The 23,482-nt window shown below is 51.1% G+C and overlaps 2 protein-coding genes and 1 long non-coding RNA gene across 11 annotated transcripts in view; 1 reads left to right on the forward strand and 2 right to left on the reverse strand.

Annotated features, from left to right (window-relative positions):
* Positions 1–307: 307 nt before the first annotated feature.
* MLEC (malectin) lies at positions 308–9,467 on the reverse strand. 2 transcript variants are annotated; one of them, XM_015275414.4, is made up of 5 exons: positions 9,245–9,467; positions 6,164–6,342; positions 4,650–4,826; positions 4,431–4,488; positions 308–3,960 (listed from the first exon to the last, which is right to left on the reverse strand). In XM_015275414.4, exons 1-5 carry the CDS (start codon positions 9,435–9,437, stop codon positions 3,731–3,733), a joined length of 837 nt encoding a protein of 278 aa, XP_015130900.2. In that variant the 5' UTR covers positions 9,438–9,467; the 3' UTR covers positions 308–3,730. The 2 variants fall into 2 exon arrangements, with proteins under 2 accessions (XP_015130900.2, XP_025011502.1); XM_025155734.2 differs by lacking the exon at positions 9,245–9,467 and adding an exon at positions 6,453–6,473.
* Positions 3,930–4,784, forward strand: LOC121106861. Its single transcript, XR_005840072.1, has 2 exons — positions 3,930–4,052; positions 4,203–4,784. It is a non-coding gene; the product is annotated as an uncharacterized LOC121106861 (long non-coding RNA).
* A 3,502-nt stretch (positions 9,468–12,969) lies between the features above and the next one.
* The window catches only part of CABP1 (calcium binding protein 1), a 49,265-nt gene continuing 38,752 nt past the window's right edge, over positions 12,970–23,482 (reverse strand). For 4 of the 8 annotated variants that reach the window (XM_040648161.2, XM_004934386.5, XM_001233508.7 and 1 more), the window contains 6 exons: positions 21,360–21,530; positions 17,812–17,842; positions 17,004–17,147; positions 15,649–15,758; positions 15,090–15,237; positions 12,970–13,591 (listed from right to left, as the gene is read on the reverse strand). In XM_040648161.2, the coding sequence (XP_040504095.1) occupies positions 13,566–13,591; positions 15,090–15,237; positions 15,649–15,758; positions 17,004–17,147; positions 17,812–17,842; positions 21,360–21,530 (630 nt within the window). In that variant the 3' untranslated portion in view covers positions 12,970–13,565. Of the gene's footprint in view, positions 13,592–15,089; positions 15,238–15,648; positions 15,759–17,003; positions 17,148–17,811; positions 17,843–18,517; positions 18,649–21,359; positions 21,531–23,482 lie in introns of those variants that run through there. The other 4 variants (XM_025155733.3, XM_004934387.5, XM_046901383.1 and 1 more) reach the window with 2 other exon arrangements.

Genomic DNA, 23,482 nt, shown 5'->3' on the forward strand with positions numbered 1-23,482 from the left:
CCAGACTGCCTAGAAGCTCTCCATCCCGCCCTCAGGCGATTCCTGGGGCGGACAAGACCTTGAAGAGCTCTTCCAGTTCTTCTATCTCCTGCCATGCTTTTCTTCCCATTGACTTTGAGGGCCAGAACCAAAGATTCTTGCTCACAGTTCTGTGCTTCAGCTGTGACCTCCAGAGCTGGCACGAAGGGGCAGTGAGGCAGCCTGCAGCTGGTCACATGGGCAGGGAATGCCTGTCCCTTGGGCAAAAAACACCACCACAGTCAGGAAGCTCCTCGAAAAAAGAAAAAGAAAAAAAAAAAAAAGAAGCTTCTTCAAATGGACTTTTATTCAAAGCCCGACACAAAGGCACCAAAAAGACAGGAATTCATTTGGCTTTCTGCTCCCTGCCACCTGGGATACTCAAAAGGGTCCGAGCTGCTGTTGTAGGTACGCACACAGACATGAAGAACGGCCGTAGCAAAGCAGAGAGCACAAGCTGTGAGACAACAGCCAGCTGTGCCTCTGCATCCCCAGGACAGAGCGGAGGGGCTGATAAGGGGTAATTCAAACAGCACTACCCTGGGGCTGGATCCAGGCCCAGAACATGATCAGCTGCATCGCCTCACCTCTACCAAGGGGAAGCTTTATTCAAATTGCCTTACCTGCCCCTCTGCACAACCACTCCAACCACTGAGCCAGGCTCTGTTCTGGTCCTGCCTCCCACACTGCTGCACAGAGACGCTCTCTACATCTGCCTGCTGAGCTCTGCAACAAAGCACGAGGAGCCTTATCTCTGACTGCCTTCAGTTAAACACTGCCTTGGACATTCCCTCAATCACCCCTGCTGGAAAATCACAGCCAGCCCAAATGTTTCCTTCCCCATATCAGGCCAGGTACTTCATCACACCCATCTGGCTGGCTTGCAGGTGCCAGACGGATGACAAGGGAAGCCAGACTGAGCGTGTCCTCCCCATACTGTCCTCCTGTGTCCCCACACGCTTTGTTTGATGGCTCTGTCTGAGCCAGACCTGCCAGGAGAGGATGGACTAACAAAGAAAACCATTCGCATCACCATCAGGGTCAGAAACTCCCCAGTCACCTGGAGAGCAAACACCAGCTTCACAGCAGTGACAAAAATGCATAAAGCCAGAGCCAAAACAACTAAGCTGAAGCCAAGAAGACTGAACCATTTCTACTCCATATTCCTATTCAAATGAGACAAATTCATTTGAACTGAGAGAAAGCAGAACACAACAGACCAAACCCTGCACAGCCTTGTCTTAGGGTGGCTGATGGCACCAATGAAGTCCCCTGCTTGGCAAGAGAGGCAGGGATCAAGTACCCTACAGGAGTAGGGCACACCTACACGCATAGCCCTGTTCTCATGCTCTGCTGCAGGGTGCAGAGATTACCAGGGGAGCCACAAGAAGCTGAGTGACTTCCTGCTGCAAGGATGCTAAAAAGTAAACAACCAAAAAAAAAAACCCACCAGCAAAACAACCCAAAACCTACAAGGCCTGGAGGAGAACAGCTCCTTACAGAGAAGCCTGCTTTCAAATCCAGGTTCTTTGCTTAACAAATCAGGGCAGTTTACGCTTCTCAGACTGATATAGATCTAAATGTCTCTATGCTCCAGTTAGAGCAATGAAAAAAACACCAGTGGATCTTAGCAGGCACTGCTACTAAACAAGACACAGCTCCTACTGAAGACCTGTATAAGCACTGGGATTCTAACAACACCTAGAAGACGAAGCAAACAACTTCAAGTTTACTGCCCTTTCATCCCTGGGTTTGCTCTTAAGATCTGCTCTCTCTGAAGTCTGCCTTCTCCTTCCAAGTGTGGTAGGGACTCTCTTGCATGAGTAGAAATGGCCAGTCTGGAGAAGCAATTGGAGAGAAGTTCAATTGTTTGCTTTTTAGCACTCAGAATGATGGTCAGGCCCATTGCAGTGATGCATGCTATCAGAAAGTCAGCAAAGGTTCAGTGCCACTGCTGCAGACATGAGCACTGTGACACCCTGAGCTCCTGTTTTAGGACTCATGAGCTGACAGCTCATATCACAGCTTGAGGGCTATGAAGAAGTAAAGGATTCAGCTGCTCTGGCCCAGCAGAAAGGTTGCCCCTCAAATTCTGCTGACCCTTCTCAGCTCAAAGAAAGGCTGAGCCACTGCACAGCATCAAACCTGAGAACAACTGCTAGGAAAACTCGGGTGCAGGAAGGAGCAGCAGCAAGGACGTGGCTCAGAGCAGCTGTACCAGGAAGAGAGCACTTATACGAACAAGACAGCATGAGGTAAAGCTCACCAGGACTGATGGTAACCTAGCCCCACCTGGCCTAAATCCTTCTCCTGAACACAAACGCCTCCTTGGCGACACCATAGGCCAAGAGCATAGGAACCAGCTCAAGGTCAGCAACTCCAGGCCAGAAGGTGCAGGGAGGGCTCAGACCATCAGTCAGGCACAGGCTCTACATGTGGAAGCAGAAGCCTCTTGCAGAAAGATCCCTGGGGGAAGGTGGGTGACCTGGCTCATCAGCCCGTCACCAAGCAACAGGGAAATCGATGGGCCTTGTCTCCAGTGTTCTGCTTGCTTCCAGATCTCTGGAGAGCAACAAATCACCTTGTGCCTTAGTACTGAAATGTTGGATGTCTGCCCCTTGATATGCAGAAGGCTGTGCTAAGGGCAGATGCTAACCAGCTCTGCACTTCTCACCATTGCAGGCAGGTCTGGTCTGTTGAACAGTGTGTGAAAGCTCTCAGGAGCATCCCCAAGGTTGCTCCACTCTGTCCCATGTCACAGCAGGGGAACTGATCAGTACGAAGCTCAAGGAACAAGGACCTCCTTGTTAGGGTATTTGATTCTCAGCTTCTTCTGATGGACAGGTCACTTGCTAAAAGGGGCAAAATAAGAAACTGGGCTTAAAATGAACCTTTTAAAATAAAACAATACTAAAAGAAACAAAAGCCGTAATCAAAACAGAAAACAAGTGCATCTGATCAGATGCAAACGTCAGCCTTTCGCAGGCTACAGCGGAATCCCTCTGCAATGGATCTAACATTACAATTGTCAGACTAGGAAAGTCTCTCCCAACTGGTGCAGCAAATCAGGCCAGATAAATTCCTCCTCTCCTGGCACAGTCTGCGCTCTTAGGAAGGGAAACATCCCCACAGAGGCTGAGTGGCCAGCTGGAGCCTTGGTATCTTTACTCAGGTGAGTACCATACATCGTGTTGCACATTCAGGGAGATGCTGAAGAACGGGCCTTTGTTCTCCATAGTTGCTAGTCACCCAATGGCATCACAACATTTCCATGCTCCTGGATAAAACATGTACCCAGGCCTGTCATAAGAGCTGCTTCCCCGCTTCGGGAAATGTATTCCACCCAGCAAAGGCAGAGATCTTGCAGCACGCAGCTTTCTTTCAGTATGGGATGTGGCCCAGGACTGCTACCATCTGCTTCCGATAGCCCAATACACAGCCAGCCAGGACTCAGTTCACTCTTGGATGTCCCAGGGAGAATCAGAGGCTGCACATGGTGCGACGGGGAAGGCAAGGGCCTTGCTGCTTGCTGGCAGGGGGAAGGTAAGCTTCTTCCTCTTACCTGGACCTGCTATTCATTCCAAATGAATCACCTTTTTTTGTTTGTTTGTTTGTTTTCCTTAAATTATGAACAATACGGAGAAATTGAAAGCAACTGTGTTTGGTCCAACTCCTTCCCTCCCAGCCCCTCGGCTGTTGCTCTGTAGGGCTCTCACAACCGGCAGAGGCAGAAGAGGGTAGGAATGAAGACACCAAAGGCCACCAATATAGGGAACATGAGGCTGCTGTTGTCTGAGGCATAGGGGTTTGGTGTGCGTGGGCCTGATTGAACCCGGTTCTTATTTGCCTGTTTTTTAACGCTGGAGCCATCATCATATTCATCCTCATCATCGTCGTCCTCTTTTTTCTCCAGTCCTGGGTGCGGCTGCAGCTTAGGAACATCTGTTGAACAAGAAGAAAAGTTACAAGGAGGCAGGATGTAACCCAGGAAACCTCCCTGTCCTCAGAAGCGAGTGAGGAAAACAAAGCTCCAGGTAAGAAACACAGAACTACTATCTAAAAGAACCCCATAAATTACTTGTTTGCAGGACTGCTGCTGACATACAAAGCCAGAGAGAATTCATCTGCTGCTATAACTTAAGACTGACCAGACGTGTTCCTTTCTCTTCTACCCCATATGCAAGAAGTCTTGTACCAAATTCATGCTACTTATTCTGCAAACGACAGCTTTGTGCACTTACAGAGAAGGAGAATACTAAGGCACCTATCTCATTCTGCACCCTGTGGGAACGTGCCGATAGAGAAACAGACTTGGCGGAGGTAGGTCAGAAAGAACTATGATCTCATGGTCTGAGAAGCAGCAGGCCGATCTCCAAGGGGAAAGAGCCTTCTGGCTCAGACACTATGCTCACCTTCCACTGTTCCTTGCAGGATGTACAGGGCGCAGATTTTCGGATTGTCATAGTAGCCCTAGAGAAAGTGAAGGTGGAAATCAGTGCTGCAGCATAATTCAAGAACCAATCTCCCCACCTACTATCACCTTCCCTACCCCCAGCACACAGCTGCATCACGTGGCTGGGAAAGAAAAGGGAAAAGGAAGATCAAGGCTCCGGCCAGCAAGGCCTCGTTACCTTTACAAACTCAATATGAAGCTTTCCTGTGAACGTGGAAACCTCTCCCTGGACACTCAGTTTTCCCTTTTTGATACTCATGGGAATGATCTCGTCGTGAGCCGTGCTATGTCCAACTCTGTCAAAAATGTCCAAGTCCTTCACCACGACATGGCCGTTCAAGCGAACATCAAACACCTTCAGGGCGGAAGAAACGACAGTGTCAGAACAGATTCAGGCATGCGACAGTTGAAAGAGGAAAACCAGAAAGCATTGCAACACGCACTGTACCACCACACGTTCTCCACTCCCTTGAGAAGGATTCAGAGGCCAAAAGCAGCCATCGAGGCGTTAAGGTTGCTTTCAAATACCCTGAAATTTGCCTCTTACTTCTAACATAATTCCTATGCCTGCTGTTCAAAACTGAACAACACAATCCTGTTCTGTTTTTCATCATTTCCCTTCACAGCTTTCCACCTGCTGGCTGAGGACCTGCTCCTACCACCCTAGGGAGGCTGTGGCACACCACGCCCAGGGAGTGAGGCCATTTCTGATGAACAGCCCAGAGCAAAGCAGGGAACAGGAAACAGAGTGGTGAAGCTACTGACAGGATGTGGGGTTTGAAGGAGATGAAATGATCAACTGCTAACCACATCTGAATTCAGAGTGAAAGTCCTCCTCGGGGCCTTAATGACTCAAACTTCAGGCAGCACATAGGGGAATCCCAGCAGAACCCCATGAGGGAAGAAGAGCCAGAGATGTCTCAGCTCTTCAGCTTAATCTGAGACTGTTTTTTGCATCCTTTTTGTAAACCAGCCCCAACAGTTCTGTTCCCTGAAATATTTCTCTGGCAGGATGGCAGTACAGTGTTTAAGAAGAGCTCTAAAGCAGCTGATAGAGAGAGGGGAAAGCCAGATTGAAATACACATTTCTTTCCCAGTTTATCACAGGGCATTGGGTTCTTTGTGCTTTCACTTCCGTATCTTTACAAGAGGGATTTCAAAAGCAGGCAAGGATTATTTATCTCCAGAGAGCTTTGATGAGGGTTGAATTTAACTCTGTGCCTGCAGTGTCATTTTGAACCATTATTAACTGCAATTACACTCGTACAAATTGTGTCAGTAGTTTATTTAACCCAGATCATTTCCCTGATTCAGTCCGTGCAATACTTGCTCCAAAACAGGCATGCAGTTGCATCAGACACAAGCAGCCAGGGAGATGGCAAGAATACTTCTCAAACACAGCACAGACTAAACAGATCATAAAAATCCAGTGCTATTTATGTGTTGTTGCACATGTTTGTTTGAACACTCTTGTAATGCAGTTTTACGGGCCAAATGTGCATCTGTCACGTGGAAGAGGGTGCCATGTATCAAACCACCCTCTTACGAGCCCTACAGATGAAGTTAACCTGTAGTGTCTCACTTCACTTTCTCCACGCAAAGCATAAAAAACAGCAGAGGCAACCCAGGCATACACAGCTTTAACTATCAAAGAGACAGGAAAGCTCAGAGTGGCACAGAGCTGTTGCTTACCTTCTGCTGAGATTGTGCAAAATAGACCTCTGCAAACTTCAACACCAACACGTAGTCACCCTCTTCTTTGATGGGAACTTCATAGCCAAAGGTTTCCTCGTTGTAACGCTCTGTCTGGTACAGGATCTGATCTTCTGCATTGGACCGCAGGATTGGCAGTTTCATACCATAGTCAGAAGCTGTATTTCAAGCACAAAACAGGGAGAGGAACGGTTAATTTCTGAGGAACATGAAGAGATGCTTTATTTACTCTTAAGTGCATAACTCCCACACTGGCCTTAGCACTCACTGCCTTAGTGAGGCCCATCCTCACTCCTTGCTCTGGTCAGGAGAAGGCACCACTGGAGCAGAAGTAGAAACAGCCAAAATCCCTGAACCTGGGTCCTGCAGAAAAACGGGTCTGGACCTGCAGCAGTCCAAGAGACAAAATTCGCTCACAGAGTTTCAATAAGAAGAGCTGGTTTCACAAGCAGGGCACAGAGCCAAAAGACTTGGCCCCAGACTCCTGCTTCAAAGAGGGAAAAAACGCCTAGAATATTTTTACAACATTTTCAAAGTATAAACTCTGAGTACAGAACCTAAGCAGTCACTTCAGGACTGACTGCAGTCATTCATTCAGCAGGTTTGAAGTTAGCAGGCAGCGGCACAAGGTTTTAGAGACTCACTCTCCAGCAGCAAAAACCTGAGGGAAGGCAGAAGGGTGAAAAGCAGCAGATAAGACTTACAAAACCCTTTCTTCTCACCACAGGCAAGCAGTACATATCAGCTTGAACAAGGAAGTAAGAAAAGTACAGAAGGGTTTCAAGAGCAGCTCCATCTCACAGCCACTCGGCTGAAACGGGCACCAACTGCAGGCTCTGAACAGCCCCTAAGAAGGGCTCAAACAACACTGCCAATAGCTGAGAAAACAACAGAAGTCATAACATTTGCCTCTTCTTGCTCCCTACGTCACCACCTCCTGAGCAGCTCTCAGGAGCTCTTACCCTGACTCGGCGTTCTGTTGTGTTACTGTGCAAATGCAAACTGATGTGTGCCTTGAGAGCTCAGAACAGAACAACGCCTCAGCAATGCAGGAGGGAAGGCTGCAGGCACCCAAAGCCCAGTGGCAGTTCAGCCAGCAGAAGGTGATGCAGACCAAGTTATCTACTGACACTTACCACTGCCACCCCTGTTTCCCTGGGAACAGACACTGCGTTGGCCAAGACAAAGCAAGAACTTCTAACCCAGAACATATTGCCAAAATGGAGCCAATGCAGACGAGCAAGAGGAAATTAATGCCAGTTCTTCATCTCGTGTTTCACACGCAGCTACTCAGGCAGTATTACATGCTGCTGCTCTTTGCCACTCAAACCAGGGCACAGAGACTGGAGGCTCTAATCAGCAGCAATACAGAGGGTGAAAAGTTTAACCAGTCCTCCCACACAGACATCTCCAGCCAGCTACAGATTACAGCAGTCACAAACCAAGGGCTCCACACAAGTCAGCTCCTATCAGAGGAAAGCCTGCGTATAAAGGAAGCCCATTAATAGCCAAGACGGTAACTGGAGAGGAAGAGTTGTCACCCAGAGGACTGTTGACATAGCCATGAAAGTGAGCTTGATTTCCCAGTGCATTAGGTGTGCTCGGAGGCAGCTCACCAGGAGACAAGTGCACGCATTACGGACACGTAATTGCTATCAGCACATCCTGTTCCTCGGGGCTCAGCATCTGGACTGAGGCTCGAAAAGCCCAGAGGTGAAGTGCTGCCCCACGTCCTTCCCTCCCAGCCTGCCACGTACTCCCAGTCAGCCACTGCATGCCGATCTGCACAGAGAAGCCTGGCACCAAGCAAACAATTGTGCAATAAAAAGCCATTGAAGGAAACGCACTTAATAGCTCAAAGGGGTAAAGTCTTCTCGGCCGTGCCTGGCACCATCAGCTAGAGCAGGCTTACTGACAGCCTGCTGTTCGGAGAACACTGGCCTTCCCCAAAGGAGGAGCAGGCCACAGCGTGCTCAGAAAAGACCCTTTTTTTCCTCCTCAACTCAGAAATACGTCCACCAGGACATTCTCTTTCAGGTCACACACGAGAGGTGCGTGGAAGGAGCCGACCCATACTGATCAGCACACGAGGGCAGGGCATGAGACACTACGAACCTGTATTAACATTTAAACGTGACCTCTGTCCACACGGTGCGCTGAGGGCTCCCCGTACAGCAGGGCTGCTCCTCACACAAGGTCCCAGGGCACAGCGCAGTCCTTGCAGCCCTCATGCACACACGGTGAACAGACCAACGGCTCTCTGTGCTCCTGCACTCACCTGTAAGCGGCAGCGGGAGCAGCTCAGCACAGAGAGCCTTCCAATGCGTTCATGGATCGGCTGAGATGCGGTTCACCGATTATGATAAAACGGGCAAAAACTCAGACATCCTGGGGGGCTTCGGGGGAAGCACGGCAAGGAAACCCACGTGTAAGTGGAACAGCAGCCCTGCAGCTGCTCACGGACAGAAGCTTCCAGCGATTCGGGAGCTGCTACAGCTGAGAACGGCTCCTCCGCTCTGCGCTTCAGCAGGAACTGCCGCCCGGCGCTGCGCTGCGCTGCGGGAGGACAGCGAGGAGGGGCCGCTCTCAGCTCCCCGCTCTCAGCGCGGGCTGGCAGAGCTCGCTGTGGAAACTGGGGTCTTGCAGTGGAAAAAAGGCAAACGGGAGCCAGGCGGCTGCACGCCGCCGGTTTGGCTGCCTAAGCGTTCACGTCACCTTCCCAGGCGAAATTCCACTCCGCTCCACGAGGAGCGGGGAGGCAGAAGGAGGCAGAGGGAGAGCAGAGCGGCCCCCGCCGGCCCCGCACCACGGCTGCCCGCAGGCCGCGCTCCCCCCGGAGGCCGTCAGCGCCCGGCACCGCAGCCCCGCGGGGACACGGACGGGCCCTGAGCGGCGGGGCTCGGGGCAGCGCTGCAGGACGCGGGCCCGAACGCCGCCGCTACGGACGGGCCCCGCCGAGCGCGGAGAGGAGCGGGCCCGGGCCCTGCAGCCCTCCCCTTCCCGACCCCCCCTCCGCCCCCCCGGAACCGGCGGCGCGGCGCGGCCCCCCCCCGGCCTCACCTCGGCCCACGCGGCCCTCGAGCGGGTCCTTGCGGAAGTGGATGCCGTTCACGTCCACATGGGCATCGCCGCCCGCGTTGACGGCCCAGACGACGCTGTCGGCGAGGCTGCCCGCCGCGCCCCGCAGCAGCGCCGGCAGCAGCAGCAGCAGCAGCACCGGCAGCGGCGCCCCGCGCGCCCCGGCGCCCACCATCTCGGGCTCCAGGCGCTGCGCCCGCCGCCCGCCCCTTCCTGCTGCCGCCCGGGGGCGCCCTGACCCGCTGCCGGGGCGGGCCGCGCGCCGACCAATCCGCAAACCGGGAGCGGAATATTAAATCTCGGTCCGTTCCCTACTGGGCGGCCTCGAGACGTTATCTACATATTCATGAGGCGCCCGACCAATGGGGGACGGGAGCGGGAGAGCAGGCTCGACTGGGAGGCGTGGGGACGGCGGCGCAGCGGTGGGAGGGGTGCCCGGCGGGAGCGGAGCGGTTCTGAGCGGGCTGCTCGGCGCGGGGAGCGGAGCCGCTGACAGCGAGCCGGGACCGCCCCGGGCCGGGATCGGCTCCCCCGGAAAGAAAAGCGGCGGCACAAACCGGAGCGACGGCATGAAGGCGGTTTCTGAGCGGGGCCGCAGACCGACGAGCCGCCCCCAGCGCCGTGCGCCCGAGGAGGAGCCCCGCCCCCCGCGCTCCGCCAATCGCGGCGCTCCAGCGCGGCCCGAGCGCGAAGCACTGTGGGACGGCGGCGGGAAGCGGAGCTCGGCGGGTTGCCGGGCAACGGCGGAGCGCGGCGGGAGCGCCTGGGCCGGCTGGGAGCTCTGCGGCCGGGACGGCAGCGCGGCGCTCGTGTGACACGGGGCGGGCAGCGGGCGGGCCGGCCGGCCGGGGGGCTCCAGGCCGCAGGCGGAGCGCCGGGAGAGCAAAGCGGCGGTAAAGGGGGGCGGGCAGCGGGAGCCGCGACTCGTCCTCAGCGCTCCTCTTCCACTCCGTCTGAGGGCTCAGCCTTATTAGCCAGCAAGGCACCGAGCGCCGCAGCGCCTCCCGTCAGAGCGCCTTCCAGTAACTGGCCTGGATGATGGTTCGCCGGTAGCTGGCAAACTGTCTGGAAGCAAGAGGGATTATTGGAGCAGGGGGTGAGGTGGGGCGGCGGCGCTGCTCGTTTGGGTGCAGGAGGAGCCCCTGCACTGCCCTGCCCTGCACTGCCCCACGGCCACCGGCAGAGTGGTGTGCTGTGGTGGCTCACACTGCTGCCAGATTGCACCCAGACGTCAAAGGCTCTCTATGCTGCTGCTAATCCACTGAGCTTCCCAGTCCTACGATTCAGGCAGGATTTAAACCAGTAACCTACAAGTGAAAGGCTCAGAATCGTCTTCCCGGTCCCTTGATCTCCCTGTCCCCTGGCAGCTGTGCTGGAATAACTCCCGGCTGGGAATTAGTCCCACCTGGTGTGCAGCCCTGCTGATCCACATGTGGGACATGTGTTTTGAACGTTAGCCATTTCCTGCAGGGAAAAGAGATCAGGACTCAGGATATCTAAAAAGAGCGATGGAGACGTGGGGCAGAAACAGACCTCGTGGCTGCAGCAGAGAAGAGAGATCTGAGAAGTCAGTATGAGCAGCACTGCCCGGGTCAGATCGAAGCCAACTGCACGGGGCTGGTGTGCCTGGAGGGACCCGCTCTGCCTCGTTGTCTGGAGCTATGTGGAAGGCTCCCCGATAGGGGTTTGAAGATGAGAGCAAAAGGATTATCTCTGGAATTAGATTATTTAAATTGGAGCTTTAATCTCTGGCCCTGCCAGCACAAGAAAATAAGAAAACTCCTTGGGATTATTTGGGTTTTCTTATGCAAACAAAACCAGCAGGAGCTTGTGGTAGAAGGACTAAAAGGAATGCTTGGAGACCTGCCCTGTCTGACCTGTTTGATGTATCACGGTAAGACCTGGAAGGAAAGAGCCAGAGGTCATTTGGCAGAGGCTTAGCTTTCCTCAAAAGCAGCTGTGGCTCCAGGACTGCCAATGGCCACCCCTACCCCCATGCCAGCACCCCAGTGCTTATGGGGAAGACAGATACAGCCCTGCCAGGTTGCAGACACAGGAACCCACGTAAGTTAGCAGGTAACATCCCCAGCCACTGTGACACTGTGCTTGGGGGCTATCCTGTGCAGTGCAGATCCCTACAGCCTTCAGAAATGTTTATTATTTTTTTTTTAATAAATTAAGGCTGTGTCCTGCAATCTGCTGCTGTGAGCAGAGCAACCTGTTGGTTCAAGTGGCCACTGCTCCTCTTCCCACCAATGCCTTTTGGGTTTCCACATGCCAGCTCCAGCACAGGGCTTGTGCTGGGTTGTTGCTGGTCCCTTCAGCCAGCCACTGTGGCACACAGGCTGCCAGCAAATCCATCCTCTCAGCATACACATGAATGCTTCTCCCTCAGCGGGCTCCAATGTAAGTAAAGCACATCTGCGTGCAGACACAAGCCTGAAGAGGTCTGACTCCTCTGCAGTATTATCCTAAGCACGCACATGGCACACCAGGACTCTGGACTCTGCTCAGTTTATCACCCTTACCCTCCCCTAAGCCCAATACAGCCGCTGTGCCAATAAATAAAGAGGTCTGTAAATACACATCTTCCAGCTTCTCAGCTCAGACACACATTTCTAAGATGACCAACTACAGTGATAAACAGACAGAGTCTGCATACACCCACTTGCAAATAAACTTTTTTTGCTGCACTGCCAGGTACCTACTTGCATTCCCTGTTGTGTGTGCACACAAACCTTGGCCAGTGCACGTGCTTGTGCAAACACTATTACACACACATACAAAAAGCACAGTTTTTCCACTGCTGGGATATCAGATGTTACCGCAACTATGCTTGTTGGCACAGCAACAGGAAAGCAGAAGAGAAAATCCCCCTTTGGGATGTGGGTTTGTGGACCCTGATAATGTGAGAGGGGACTTGGGAAGTGAGAGGTCTGTGATGAAGCAAGCAGAAGGATATCAGTCCCTAATCTCCAGTGTGGAGGAAGCAGGGAGCGGGGGAAAACAGCTCCCAGTTGCACTGAGAAACCTATAGCAATCATGATGCCTTTTGAAGCCAAGCAGGAATTCGTCCTGGTGACTCATGACAGAGCCTCTGCATAGAGAAAAGGGATAACTGCAGGTCCTGTGGGGCAGGAAAAGAGAGCGGGAGGTTGTGAGCAGCTTGGGGAAAGGAAGAGGACAAGGCCTGGTGTGTCTGCAAGCAGCAGGCAGGGTATGGAAGCTGCTGCCGTGGTCACTGCGCAGACACGTGCAGGATTCTCAAGGGTGATCAAGCTGGAGAATGCGGCCCCAGCACACAAGGAGTCCACGGGGTTCCTGGCCGATCCTCAGCACCAACAGTTACAACACAGGCCCCACAGCACAGACCCTCACTGTGCATAGGCTGACAGTCAGGTTTGAAATGGTCCAAAAATGGGAGGGCAGATATGGCTGCCTCACCTGGTGCCATTCCTCCCGCTGCTCCTCACCCTGGGGCTGCAGGAGCTCTCATTTGCCCCCTTGCAAGCAGGGTGGGGTGGAGGGGTGGGGGCCAGCAGCAGGGAGGGCAGAGCCCAGCTTCAGGCTTTGTGGCTGGCAGGGACTCCCTGTCCCACAGCCAGGACTGGCCCTGAACCCCAGTGCACATGCCAGGGTGTGTATCTGCCACCGCCCTTCCCCCCCAGCCCCACCACCGCCTCTCACACAGACATCCAGGCTCCACATCATTTCAGCGTGCATATTTATCGCTTTCCCCCCACAAGACATGTATTTGAATTTACTTTTGGTAAACATAACCACGGGAGATGCAAATTTGTGCCTAGGAAGCATAAATAACTCCACACAGATAGACACACACACATAGACAGCAAACACAGACAGGGTTCACCAAGGGAAACCAAGAAGTGCAGAGCACGCCCTGAGGCTGCCACCAGTTCCAATGGCTTTGCTCTCATCCACCAAGCCAAGAGGAGTTCTCCTACTCTTGCTTTGCAGCAGCTGGTGGGAGAATAAAGCTGGGGAGGAGGAGTCTAAAGTTGCAAATAACCCATGAAAGCATCATGGCAAGTCCTGGCTCTGCAGTTTCCTGCAATCATCTCAAAGGAATGGTTCCAGTTGTAGGAAGTTCTAAGTCTTTCACAGTGTGAAAGGGTGGAGGGGCATGGGGACCACCGTGAGGGAGGAGCAGCAGGTCATCTTGCAATGTCCCATTTGCAGCCAGCCGATAAACCTTCTTGTGGGAACATCGGGGCTAGATGCTCCATCTAGGTCCTCTTCTGCCTCTCTAAGGTGCTGATTTTTCTTTAGCTGAGAATAATCTTCAACGGGACATCATGCGAACAAACTCTGCAACCAACAAGAAAAGACAGCCCTGAAGCAGAAAGCATCCATGGTCCCCAACCCAGCTCTCATTCCCTGGAGATATGCAGCCATGGTGACACTGGGGCTCCACACGCTGCCAGTAGGTTAGTGCCATTCCAGGACTGGCCCTGAGGAGCTCACACAAAATGGGCTTTAATCCTTGTGTTAGGTAGGGTAATACGATCCCTCCAGCAGGGCAGTTTATTTCCTCTGATCCTTCCCAGAGCACAGCCTTGTCTGCACAAGCAACACCCTGGAACAAATTATTGCAAATGTTACCTCCCTTCACTGTAATTTCAGAGCACGCTGGTTTGTAGCCTTGGGATGACAGCACAAGTTCTTAGCAAGCCTGCCACTTGCAGGAGACGCAGTGCTGGAGAGCACTGATGTTTTGGTAGGTACCACTATTTATTTGCAGAGAAAAGTTTGCTTTGATGGATTACTTGTTTTAGGAGATACAGATTAACTGGAAGGATATCCTGGATCTATTTCTTCACCACCCTGCAGCTTGTGAAGTCAATTACAGGAGTTAAAATCGAGTGCAGATGCCATCAAATATAAATGTGTTTTCATTCTGCACTTGAACTGACCGGAAATTAATAACCACGAAGAGGAGGGCAGTGGAAATTACCCCCTTGGCTTCTCTTTTTCCATTGATGGAGCTGTCCTTTGACAACTAAAGCAGTAACTCACTGAGAAAATGATACTAGTATTTCATGTATTTTAACTAACATAATTTAGCTGCGGGGAACAAGGAGAGCTACTGTCATGTAATCAGACAGTGCATTAGAACAACTGCACAAGGAAAACAAGTAGCCTGACATGTTCTTGTGCCTTCCAACTCTTATATATGCTTAATTGTCCGATGATACCAACTGCTTTCCTTGCCAGGAGCCCTGAGCTCTATTAACATCACTCCTGCCATGCCTAATGGCCAGGATAGTACCATAACCAATCTTACTCTTTCCAACTCCTTCTGGCATGGGAAGTGGGAGAAGACATGAATTCTCTCTAAGATTAAACATGACACCTCTAGATCAGATATCTACAGTGTTAGTGACACATCTAGCATGTGACCAACTTCTGGCATAAAGGTACAGAAACAATATCTCTACAGACCCAGACAGTAAGGCGAGCAATCTCCAGACCTGCACCAGCCTCCTCACAGCTCTTGCAATAGACCGAATGGAAAGAAGATGCCCCCTAAAATGAAGTCTGGCACTGCATATGAGCAGCAGAAGCTGTTTGTCTGTGATGGAACATATATCTTCCTATGCTAGAACTGAGGAGACCTGATTGAAATAGTGATGCAGCACAAGAAGATACACAAACGAATACTCAGCTGAGGAATTATTTCTTTTTTTCTCCGTACTTCAGATATCTGCACCCAGAGCATGCAAATCTTCCTTTCTGCTCCCACCTCCAAGCTGAAGCTCTGACTCACACGATAGCAGATGGACAGGGAGCGTTCATCCCTTCTCACCTTCAAAGTCAACACGCCCATCTCCATTCAGATCCACGTCCCGGATGATCTCTTCAATATCCCGATGACCCACCTGCTGCCCTAGAAGCTTCTTCATGGCTTCTCGCAGCTCACTGGTGCTGATCTCCCCATCACCATTAGTGTCAAACTGCAAGTACACGAAAAATACCAGCAGGGGAAATACAGTTAAGGGAAGTGGATCTTGCATTGGGTTGGACTTTGTACTGCCCTGCTCTTGAGCGCCCTATTTTTCCTGCATGCCCTTTGTGTCCCTCTTCTTCCTCCTTCGCATTCCTTTTAGTCTGGATTCAGTCTGCCTTTTCTCCTCAGAAACCTCTCATCACTACCGTGTCTGCACCAGCTTTCCTCTTCCTTTCCTCAAGAGCTCCCTTATCTCAGTGTTTTTCTCTGCTCCTCCCTTGTTTCATGCCTGGCTTGGCTCTTTCTCAGTCTTCCACACTGCTGCTCTCACCTCCTCTTTTCTTCACCCACAGGTCTTCTCTCTTTCCTGTTTCCTGTCACCCACCTCTCTGGGGGCCACATGGTAAGAAGCACTCACCTCTCTGAAGGCATCACGGAGCTCTTTTACACCAATCATGTCTGCAGTTTCTGCCAGCAGCTTTGGTCCCATCAGCTCAACAAAATCTTCAAAATCCACATGGCCGCCCACTTGGGATAAGACGAAAGATTGTGTGTAAGAACTCCATTTGTTAGCCAAGCTGAGCAGTCCCTTTGCACTTCAGCGTGCCCCAATGGGCTTGGTTCTCCCAGCAGCAAAGCAGTGGGAAGGTGCAGGATAGTGGAAGGAAAAGCACAGGTACTTTTATAATGTCTTGTATTTCCTGGATTGTAGGATAGGCAGAATGAGCCCAAGCTACTTCATCCTATGCTGTCATGGATTGTCACATCCTTATGGCATCATACACCAAGAATTAAAGGCTTGATCCTACCACAGCTTATAGCAACCCTCTGCTGTACCTGTGCCAAAGCGTACGGCAAGGGCATAGCATGATGTTCCTGCATGGCCTGGGCAGTGCTGTGCAGCAGTGTCTTGCTCCATTAGCTGTGGCTAATGTATGTCCAACTGTTTATTCATCATATTTATCCTTTTTCTTGTTTGTCCTCTATCTGAAAGCTGGCAGTAACACTCCCCACCTCCTAATCATTTGAGTGCCACAGCCATCAGCTGTTTTTTATGTGTGAATGGTTGTATATGTTGCAACTACTTCTGGTCCCTTCACTTCTCTACATAGGCCTATGTCAAAACTAACATGCACGAAATATTCCTTTTCCCACCTGGCTAAGGGTAACATCCTACACTGCCACAGGCAAGTGGTGACAAAAAACAGTGGTGAAAGGCAAAGGGCACAAATAATCACAGTGAATCAGACACAACTGCAGCATTTTGCCTCGACTCCACCAGCACAGCTCACAGACCATCCGCAGGCACACAGCCAATGCACAAACACCCAAAGCAGACTGAACAGCCCATCCACCACCCATTCTGACCAAAGCATCTCCACCTTCCCCATCTCCTTCTTTAGAATGATGCCATCTGACACCAGCTTCAGTGTGATGACATTCACGACGTGTGCACTAATGTCTGACTGTCCAAACCAAGGGCAGTTTTACACCTCACAGATGTAAGCACGGGGGACAGCTATTCCATATGCTGCTCACATAAAACACAGTCCAAACAGCCCATAAGACAAAAAAACCCAACACATCAAGAGCTTGGGACCACAACTGAGCACAGAGATGGTAGGAAGCAAAAAATGAGAATGAAAAAAGAGAGGGAAAGAAAAAGAGAGAAAAAAAAAAAGGAATGGAAACAACAGGAGACTGAAGCAGCCCAAAGCAGCGATGCGGGGCACAGCAGCCACAGGAAGGTACAGATAGGTGGTTATTACTCACAGTTCATGTTGATCTGCTGGGAGAGTTCTATGAGCTCCATTTCAGTAGGCATGTAGCCCATGGTTCGCATGCAGTTCCCCAGGTCCCTGCAGTTAATAAACCCATCCTTGTCTTTATCAAACTCCTTAAAGGCTTCTCTTAATTCTGCAGGAGTGGATCCAAAAAGAATGATATTGTCAGTGACAGCCTGAAATTCCTTTTCCAAGAAACTTCCCCAGAAGCAGCACTTTATGAGGCCTGACTCTCCAAGATACCACATACTTTCCTAGCAGATATTCCTATGAAGAAGCAATGATTGGAGCAATGTGAAACTCTTCTATCAGCAACATTGCTGATCCATTCATTACAAGAAAGCATGCTTTGACTGCAGAGGCTTTGAAGTATCACGGACTGATCTCTCTTAAACTGCACCCCCAAAAGAAACTGGAAGTAGTAAGCTTCCCCATCTTCTACCCATGCATTATATTCTACAGCCCTCACTGCGAGGATGAGCTTCCTCAGAGCCAGACCACTGTGTCATGCTCTACAGTACTTCCCGTGGGAGCTAGGTGTACAGCAGTTCTCTGACAGCCAATCTCCCATTACCTCACTTATCCTCCTTGAGTGAAGAAGCTGCATTACCTGTAAATTCCTCTACAGTTGGCACTGTTGCAGTTTTACATATTATTTCTTTTGCTAGGATTGCCAGGAATTATTCCAGCAATTTGCCCAAATTATTTTACCCCCTGGAGGCTGACCTGGAACGGCCAGCCAGCACGTTTGTACTGGACAGAGAGAAGGGTGACACAGAAGGAGCGACAAGTTTTACCTTCAATTTCTTCTGGGCGCAGTTCTCTATCCTGCAAAAAGAGAACATGCTATGTTAAAGTCAATTGCTTGCCACAGACAAAATTTCAGAACAGCACGTGTTGGGGCAAACAGTTTTGGGGACAAGCCAGAAAGCGAGAGAAGAAACAAGAAGGTGATGACATGTTTAATACCATCTACCTAGCTTTTCTGTGGAAGCCCCTCTCCATCCCATCTGCTGGACAGGGCCACGAAGGACATTCCCCCAAACAGAAGAAACCTGGGCCAGCACGAGCCCTGCGTGTGGCATCCCCACCTGACAGCGCTGTGTGTCACAGGGCTCGTTGCGTCATTCCCCAGCACACGTTCTGGAGCACAGACCGGCCCTGCAGCTGCTCTAGAGCTCTGACTGTATTTCCTACCTACTGCAGCTACTGTTGAAACAGCCAGATCAAAATAGCTGGAAGCTGCTCCTGCCACCAGAAGCTACAGCACTGTCTGCTTGGATCCCTGCCTGATCCCTGTCCTGCAAGCGGGACAAGGACAGCCAGGAGCTCTTCTCCAGCCAATGCCCCCATACCATCTCCTACAGTCAGTCACCCCAGGAAGACAGGAGCTCTCCCCTTCCCCCCAGCCTCACACAAGCACTTTGGAACCAGGCATGAAGGCAGACACACAACATATACATCCTCAAGGTCATCTACAAACAAAACAGGACAAGGATTCACCATGTTCAGGAAACACTGCAACATCCAATTTGAATTTCTCGGAAGAAGGGGGAGGATATAAAAAAAGTATAGGAAAATTCCAACACTGCACCAAGAAGAAGAGACGAGCATGGAAATGCACGGCTTTCTGGTTTAAATGCCCTTCCTAATTCCTCTCATGGCTCCCAGGCAAATCCAAAACATCAGAGAATTTGGAAACACAGAAATGCAATCTCTTTTGTCGTCTGACTCTCGGCTTTTCCCCTCAGCCATGGGGAGTTTCTCCTTGCCTTCCAGGTGTCCTGCAGTCTCACCACACGTCCCTGGAGACAGCGCCCTTGAACAGTTTGAGAAGGATGATCCTTTGCTATGTAACCACAGGCTCCTCTGGAAACTAATGGCGGCTGCTCAGAGTGCACAGCAAACTAGGACACACGCTGGTTTACGTCTATGCAAAAGGGGCTGTGCCAGAGCAGTGACCAGCTTGCCGCTCTTAACCTTCCCAGAGGCATCTCTGCGCTGGATGGAGCTGTCAGAGCACGCTGGCTCTGCAGCTTCATCCTTCACAGACCTGGTATTTTCAAACATGTCATCCCATTTGTTCTGCTTTCATTAACACCAAGCAATAAAGCAGTCCAACCCCCACGTACCGGATGCAGGAGGCTTTATTGCCCTCCCGCCTCAGATAAAGCAGCAGATGAGAACCGCCGTGGGCAGCACCGACACCTCATTGCAAAGTGCCCCTCGTTGCAAAGAGTTCACAAACATCGCTCCCCGGGGCTCCCACTGCGCTCCGTGCGGCAGCAGCTGCAGGGCTGTGGTTGCCACCATGGCACCGACAGCTGCAGGACTGCTGTCTGGTGAGAGTGCCTGAGGACGGGCCCAGGCCTTCCTCCAGCGCAGCCATCACATGCCCGTCCTCCTCCCCACTCACCACGTTGCAAGCAACATGACCGACACGTGTCAGAAATGAGGGCTTCAGCTCTAATTCCACACACCGAGGCATTGGCGTTGGCGGGGCTCCGAGCATATCTTTGCACATGCAGACTCTATCACCAGAGAGCCACAGGCTGCGGATGCAAGAGGAGGAGGAGGGCTTACGTCCCTCCAGAAATGTGACTCAAGTGGTAACTAACGTCACAAAGAGGTTCGCTGGTTTAAATTTGAGAAAGGAATTTGAAGAAAAAAGTGACACAGGAGGAAAATAGCTCGAGAAGAAATGGGCTGAATCACTCCAAGGCTTTTGGAGAACATATGGAAAGAGGAATACAGCTGTTCAGAGTTTACATCCTAGACATGAGCAGAGGTGACCCTCAGAGAGCCCATTTTACATAATGGTCTTACTCTCGTTTATTTCTGTTCCATGCACAATAAATCCTGTTGGTCTAGAGAGTCAGTAAAAATAAAGCTGTTTATCAGATGCACTTATACTACAAACAGGGCAGAGACATCGCTAATCCTGTTTTGGAAACGTCTCGGGCTATGCTGAGTTTCTGGGGCTGAGCGTGGCTACCTGTCAGCGCGAGCCTTCTGCGAGGAGCTGGGACGTTTCCTACAGTGGGAGCTGTGTCCGTGCCACGGCCGGTCCGTGTGCTGGTGTCACACTGTCACACCTCGTGTCTTAATGAGCTGCCTTAAGGAACGTGATCACTTAGAGGCTGAAGATTAAGGAGAACAAAATCCCTTTGATCAATAATGACTGACCGCAGCTCTTTTTTTGGGTTGCCGGTTGAAAATGGAAAATCTTTTGGCAATAAAGATCTAGCTGTGTCCTCCAGCTGTACAGAACGGTGTCAGTGCACAGCTGTGTGAGGCGCTTCCTAGAGGGGCAAGAAAGCTCTGTCAGGTAACCGGGCTGAGCTCTGTTTTACCAGAAGAACATGAAATGCACTGGATTAGTGTGTAGCATTGCACGTACCCACTCATCAGATTTCTTTGTGCATGTCTTTAAATGCACTTTTGTCAAAATCAAACTTTATGTGCAAAAATACACATTGCTTCTTGAAAAGATACGATACTGGTGTGCATGTCCCTCTATATTTAACATGTCCACGGGTATACATTTGAACTTACATACAAGTATACTTTTTCATTGTTTATATGCAGATACCCACGAAGACAGTCACAAATAGGTGTGACTGAGTGGATGGATGTGTTTTTGCTATTTATCTGTGTGTACGGGCAACAGCGTTTGGCCGTCTGGCACTATTTACCAACATGAGGACACACTGATGTTCTTTGGTTTCTTTGGCTGGGAATGCTGCAGTGTCAGGCTGTGTGTAAAAGCCTATGAGAGACTACATTTGTGTTTCTGCAAGGAGGCAGATGCACGCTCATTTCTGCTTGTATTAGCATGCACACTGTGAGCTGACAGCAACAGTAACAAATACGGGCATCTCTGTGGGACAGCTTGTTCCCAATATGGATGCCCTGATTTGCATGAAAGCGACTATTTAGCCTTAAATGCTAATCTGAGCCTCTGGGAATGTGAGGTGGATGTCTTGCTGGAAGAACAGCTTTGAATACTGGACTCCTCTGGAGTCCATCTGATCGTGTAAGTCCTAAGTTCTTCTAAATCCATGTAACTTCATCTGCCCGAGTTTAGGCTTTGATCTGTTTTTCACAGCTGCCCTTTTAGAATCCCCCTTACTCGGTGGTTAGGCACAGGGATATCTTTGCATATCCTTCAGGTTAGACATTTGCTCATGATTGCATTTGCTGGAGCTGGAGCCGGGATGCTCGAGACCCAGGGCTGGGGGTTACAGAGCTCCACGCACACGGAGCACGTGGGCAGCCCCGCACCCCTGGCTCAGGCCCACGAGGCTTAGTGCGTGTCTCGCCCGGCAGGGTGTAACTTACGTACAGGCTGCCTGTTTTCTGCGAAGCCCTTCCTCAGGAAGATGCATGCTGGCCCCAGCAGGTTGTGCATGACGGCGCAGTTCTGGGCCAGCACCATGAGCGGACCCTGGTACTCCGACGGCCCCTCTTCGCTCGTCTGGACAGCCTTATAGCACGTCTTCTCCTCATGGCGGATCTTCCCAGCCAACCAGCAGCAAGCAAACAACACAACAGAGGACGTTACCTCCCTGTCTCACCCAGCCTTCGCTCTGAAGACTTACTGAACCGCCTCGCAGAGCCATTATTGCTAAATTTCCTTCATCTGGTCCACGCTGCGTCCCCCCCCACTGATCTATTACGGTCTGTATAGAAGCAGTAAGTCCAGCAGTTCACTTTCAAAAGCTGACAGAAGTACAGCCAACCGGGAGAATTTCGCTTTGAAACGACATCAAACTCTCAACTCTCACATCTACCCAGAGAGAGCCCAAAGGGCTGAGCTCCCACTGCCGGCTCCAGAGTCAATGATTCCTCAAGTGAGCTGCGCAGGCCAAGCACAGCCCGGCACAACGGGACGCGTGCCCTGGGCAGAGCTGCTGGCAGAGCCGCGTTGGCCACGGCCTCCCCAGGAGGCGAGGCAGGGCCTCCCCAGACACTCTGGCTCCGCTTTACGTTTCATCAGCCAGCATCACGCACAATATAGTGCTATCAAAAGGCCTTTTAGGGCATCAGGTGGCTCTGCCAGCGGCGGGCTCACGCTCCTTGTTCCAGTGCTAATTAGTTACATCCTCGAGGTCTCAGGCAGTTACTGCATTGACCTCTTCTCATTGCTTACATTTCCAAGCGGAGACCAGTCACGAGCACAGCAATTCTGTCTGTTTGCATTTGCACATTTTTGTAAGTGCACATGTCCTGCTAAGCTAGGGCTCCAGAACAGAATCCAGCACTGGATTTTATAAGGAGGCACTGCTTTCCTTTTATAGAAATACATTTCCCTGGCTCTGCAAAAAACATCTTATCCTGATATTCCCATGCAGCTATAAAAAGCCAGCACAACCCACAGGACCCTGGGTTTTATAGAATAAACATTAATCATACATCAGATTCCTCCTCAGGAATGACTGCTTTTACAGCCAGTGTTCCCAGGGGTGATCAGAGATGCTCTGTCAACTGTCATTATCTCCCCCATTAACCCTTTCCTTAAAGCCTGAGGTGCTTTTTCAGGTGAAAGCACCACCACACACACACACACACACACACACCTCTCTCATGCTTATCCAAACCTATTGTATCTACTTGCTGTGCCTACCGTGTGCTATTGCCTTGCACACATGGCTTCTCGCTTGCATTCTTATGGCCTTACACCAATCTGCTCGCGTATAATGTCATGTGAATATTAAGCATCAAAACAAAAGCAACCCAAAAAGCAAGCTGCGAAGAAAGAAAATTATCAAGCAGAAAAGCATTTTCGTTGCAGTCATGGAAGAGGTGAAAATCTGTCTCCAATTAAGTGTGACACATAGGACACTCGTCCTTAAAAACCTGAAAGATGAGCATCCATCCACAACTGGCATATTACCAGCTCAGCTAAATATCATGGCATCTGTGTTGAACTGCATAGCTTCATGACATCAGCACAATGTCATTCCAAAAATTACCAGCTTTTTTTCTTGGCACATTTTTTTCAGTTTAGTATTGCAAATAATACGGCTCACTTAAAATAGCCCACATCAGTTCTGCATTTAATTCCAGTGAAGACAGATGAAAGACCAAAGGCCCCATAGCCTGCGCCTAATCCTTGTTTTCTGACCCTTCCAGTGAATAGAGCTTCCTGCCAATTCACTCAGCAGTACCAAAGGATGATCATCCCATTATTTTCCTGTGTGTGTAAATATTGTCAGTTTGACGAAGCAGTTGCCAGGAGCAGTGAAGAGCTGGCCAGACACCCAGCACCAGGTCTCTCAGTGAGACCCTGCAGGGGCTCCTGCCCTGCCTGGCAGCCCCAGGCAGGATTCCCTCTGCCTAGCAGCCTCCCAGGTTTCTCCTGAAAGCATTCCCTCTACCACACTCCTCCTTCATCCAGGCAGAGCCAGGAGGGGAGCTGTGATAGGGGTGCAAAGCAATGTCAGCTGCCTGTTAGAGGGGGAAGGC

The sequence above is a fragment of the Gallus gallus genome, chromosome 15 (genome assembly GCF_016699485.2).
Source record: "Gallus gallus isolate bGalGal1 chromosome 15, bGalGal1.mat.broiler.GRCg7b, whole genome shotgun sequence".
NCBI lineage: Eukaryota > Metazoa > Chordata > Aves > Galliformes > Phasianidae > Gallus > Gallus gallus.

Coding starts and splice junctions, on each gene's coding strand:
- MLEC (XM_015275414.4), bottom strand. CDS start 9,437: ATGGTGGGCGCCGGGGCGCGCGGGGCGCCGCTGCCGGTGCTGCTGCTG. Junction 4,827..6,163: donor TTGCACAATCTCAGCAGAAG/GTAAGCAACAGC, acceptor TCCGCCCTGAAG/GTGTTTGATGTTCGCTTGAA. Junction 3,961..4,430: donor CCTGCAAGGAACAGTGGAAG/GTGAGCATAGTG, acceptor CTTGTTCAACAG/ATGTTCCTAAGCTGCAGCCG.